Source organism: Myotis davidii, unplaced genomic scaffold, assembly GCF_000327345.1.
Source record: "Myotis davidii unplaced genomic scaffold, ASM32734v1 scaffold842, whole genome shotgun sequence".
NCBI lineage: Eukaryota > Metazoa > Chordata > Mammalia > Chiroptera > Vespertilionidae > Myotis > Myotis davidii.
The window spans coordinates 456,449-460,192 of record NW_006293540.1 but is presented as its reverse complement, the minus strand read 5'-3'; the positions used below and the strand labels follow the sequence as shown (position 1 = coordinate 460,192).

The 3,744-nt window shown below is 41.0% G+C and overlaps 1 protein-coding gene across 19 annotated transcripts in view; it reads right to left on the bottom strand.

Moving 5' to 3' along the window:
* RBFOX2 (RNA binding protein, fox-1 homolog (C. elegans) 2) overlaps window positions 1–3,744 on the bottom strand; it is a 192,586-nt gene that overhangs the window by 84,567 nt on the left and 104,275 nt on the right. The window contains exon 1 of one of the 19 annotated variants that reach the window (XM_015566193.1): window positions 1,012–1,295. The exons of 16 other annotated variants lie outside the window; for them this stretch is intronic. In XM_015566193.1, coding sequence (XP_015421679.1) covers window positions 1,012–1,038 — 27 coding nt within the window. In that variant the 5' untranslated portion in view covers window positions 1,039–1,295. Of the gene's footprint in view, window positions 1–1,011; window positions 1,296–3,744 lie in introns of those variants that run through there. 2 more of the 19 variants (XM_006767219.2, XM_006767218.2) reach the window with 2 other exon arrangements.

Below are 3,744 nucleotides of genomic sequence, written 5' to 3'. Positions count from 1 at the left end.
CGTAAAAGCCTGCAGTGAAAATGACCCTAAGTCTGAGACTAAAGGACATGCACGTTCTGTAGCACAAATGATTTCTCACTGATAAGTCACATACTCATTACTCCCTCCCTCTATCTACAGAAAGGAAAAGGGGAAAGGAACACACAAAAGGGTGGCAACAAGAACGATAGCACTGCCGGCGGAACCACAGAGGAGTATGCACCTTCCATTTGCCAGGAATGACTTGCTAAAATGCAGATTAGATATTGCCTGGCATAACCAAAGACAGAGGGGGGCGGGAGAGAGAGAGAGAGAGAGAGAGAGATATTGATTCCCCCATTTCTCAGTCCCTCTCCTTCAAATGCCTTTTAATGCCCCCGTGATCGTCATTTATACACTCAGATCTGTTCTGTCAGGGAGCTTTACCTGCCTCTGCTGCACCTGCATGCTCCTATGGTTCCTACTGAGAACATTCTTTGCCAGTAACAAAGCCAGGAAAATGGAAACATTTTCCTAGTCTTCATTTTTAATAAGCCATCTGGAGCGAAAGTAGCAAAACTGCAATTCCATCGCCAATTCTGAGAAACCGAAGTGAATCGGGAATCAGATTTCTCCGTAACACAAATTCTTCTGCAATTCTTAAAAGGAAGTCAATCCCTCTCCCCTTTTTGGCAGTCCAGGAGAATCTCTTCCTACCTCTGCAGTCTCTCTCTCTCCCTCCCTCTTCTCAGAACCAAGACAAAGAGGTAGACAAATCCCCACAGGGTTTTTCCTGAGCTACAGCTGCACCGTACAGGAAACAGGAATCTGCTATGGAGGGGGTGGGGGGAGAAAAGGCTACGATACATCTCTCTTGCCCTCTCTCTCTCATGAACTCACAACACACACAGACTTTTCAGTTGATAACAATAAATCTGGTCTTCTCTAAGAAGACAATAATAATTAAAACTCTAATGGTTATACCCCACCCCCATATCTTTATTTCGATCCCAGAAACGGGAAGGGAGCACACGGAGGAAACACAAATCTTACCTGAGTTACCATTTTCTTTTTCTCCATAAACCAAAGGGAATGATGATGAACACTTCAAAGCAGTCGTGCTAGGGCACACCTTCCACGGCCTTCTTCCCCCCCTCCCCCCCCTCAGTCTAGCTATTTAAGGGTAAATGATTGATCTCCCTTTATCCCCTCTTCCTTTTTCTTTCTAGTGTTTCTTCCTTTCTTTTCTCTTCCTCTCTGGCAGTCTCTCCCCCTCCTTCGTTCTCCAGCTCCCTCCCATATCTCAGGCAGATGGCTGAAGGAAGCCCCACCCCTGAATGCCTAAGGCAATTAATCAGAGTGGAGCCCCACCTCTTCCTCCTCCTCCCACCCCCTCCCAGCAGGCTTACAGCTCCCAACTCCAGAAACAGGCCTGCTGGAGAATGGCAGTTTGGTGTGTGCTTGGCGCACGCGTGTGTGTGTGTGTGTGTGTGTGTGTGTGTATGTGTGTGTGTGTGTACGCGTGTGCATGTGTGAGGGGAAGAAGGGAGGAGGGGGAGAGGGGGAGGGGCAAGCGCCATGTGCAGGCATATTTTAAGGAGTGAGTATCTGCGATGGTGGCATTAACTATGTAGCACTGGAAGCATTTGTAGCTTACAATAGTTAATACAGATTTAGAATATTCCACCCATGAATATATAATAAACAAGAAGTGAAACAAATTTTTTTTAAATATACATTTCTACTGATGCAGTTTATAGATGTAGTGAATTTAATGAAACATGTAAAAAGATGTTGAATGGCCACTGACTGGAAAGGTTTTCAAGGACCGGGAATATGCAAGAATCTGCTTGAACTAAACCCAGTCCAGTGACTGAAGGACTAAAAGAGAGGAGGAAGGTAATTAGAGTGCTTATTGTTTCTACTGGAAAAACCTGGGGATTCTGAAAAAGCTGTCTACAAACATGACTGCTTAAGGCTCCTGGCTTCATTAAAAATTCTGGTTAACTGAGAATTTACCCTTTGTGATCCTCAGGCTTCTGTATTTCAGCCTCTATTAAAAAACATAAACCTTTTCTTACATACACACTGGACATCTGTGCCACTATTGTAATCAGTAACGGTTACTATAGATAGGCAACGTTTGGGAGAATATTTATTGAATTAAGAGTTTCTCTTATTAAACGGAAATAAAAAAGCATCCAAGAGGTGCTTCAGTCCAGAAGTCCTGGTTGAAGTTTTAACTGGGCCCTTTACAAGTAAATGATCTTGGAAAAGTTTTGACCTCTGAATATAAATTTTATAATCTCCCTACTTTATATTATTAAATATTCAAATAGAACAATCTATGTGAATGTTTAATGAGTTTGTGATGTTTCTTATTTGTCTCATAAAATAGATTTTCTAATTTTGTTAGTATTCTAATAAGATCCTAAAGGATTTTATTATATGTTTTAGTTATGCTATATGTATTATGTTATAAGCTCTAATAGATTACACAAAGGGCAAAGAGATTAATTCCAAAATTAAGCTTCCTATTTTTAAAATAAACAAAGAAATCAAAATTTAAAATCACAAACCACATTGAGAATACATAGTTTTTTGCTGTCTCTATAAGAATTGTTTGGCAAAATGTATAACCACACTTATCAAAAATTGACTGTATAATAATAATGTTGGCTGGTATATTACCAATATAATACCATCAATATAATACCATGCTCCCACTCAAATTAATAATCATTCAAACAATTCTGAAAAGAACATAGGAGCCTGGCAGGTGTGGCTCAGTAGTTGAGTGTCAACCTATGAACCAAGAGGTCACGGTTCAATTCCCAGTCAAGGCACATGCCCAGGCCTCAATCCCCAGTGGTGGGGCATGCAGGAGGCAGCCGATCAATTATTCTCTCTCATCACTGATGTTTCTATCTCTATCTCCCTTGCTCGCTGAAATCAATAAAAATCTTAAAAAAAGAAAAAGAACACAGGAGCTAACAAACAATCTATAGACCCTAGAGAAACTGGCACCATCAGAGCTATTTACTGATCCCTACAATACCTCAGAGCACTATTCTGGGCATTTTACAGACATCTGTATACTTTTGCTATAATCCATAATATGTAAAGAAATATGTACCAAAGAATGGAATCTTTAAACATTAGGGAAAAACATGATGAGAAAGAAATAGATCAGTGCCAGGCTTGTTCTTATTTAACATTTTTAGAAATAATCTGGAAGACAGAACATATTGCATTCTCTAAATTTGCAACTGAAAAGCCATTAGGAGATAAAATGCAGTCAAATTTTTTAAAAGGCAAAGTGAGTAAGCAGAAAACAGGTAGGTGAATTTCACTGAAGCAGGGGCAACCTGCTGTACTTTTGGAAGAATATAAAACCTATTTATAGGATAATTATATTTTCAGTTCTAATATAAGAAATAAACCTGAGAATCACTGTATACCATTCTCTAAATCCACTGGCCCAGTATAGTGCCAGGGGCAAAAAACAAGACACCAAGAAGAGAGACTCCTCGACTCCCCACCACACACACACACCCCTTATGAAAGCACAGCTATCTTGAAGCAGCCTCTACCCATCCTATCTAATAAAAGAGAAACATGGTAATTGGCGTATGACCGCTACCCTTCCCATTGGCTAATCAGGGCGATATGCAAATTAACTGCTAGCCAAGATGGCGGCCGGCAGCCAGGCAGCTTAGAGTGAACATGAGGCTTGCTTGCTTCAGTGACGGAGGACTCCAACATTCCCCGCCTGCCTTGCCGGCC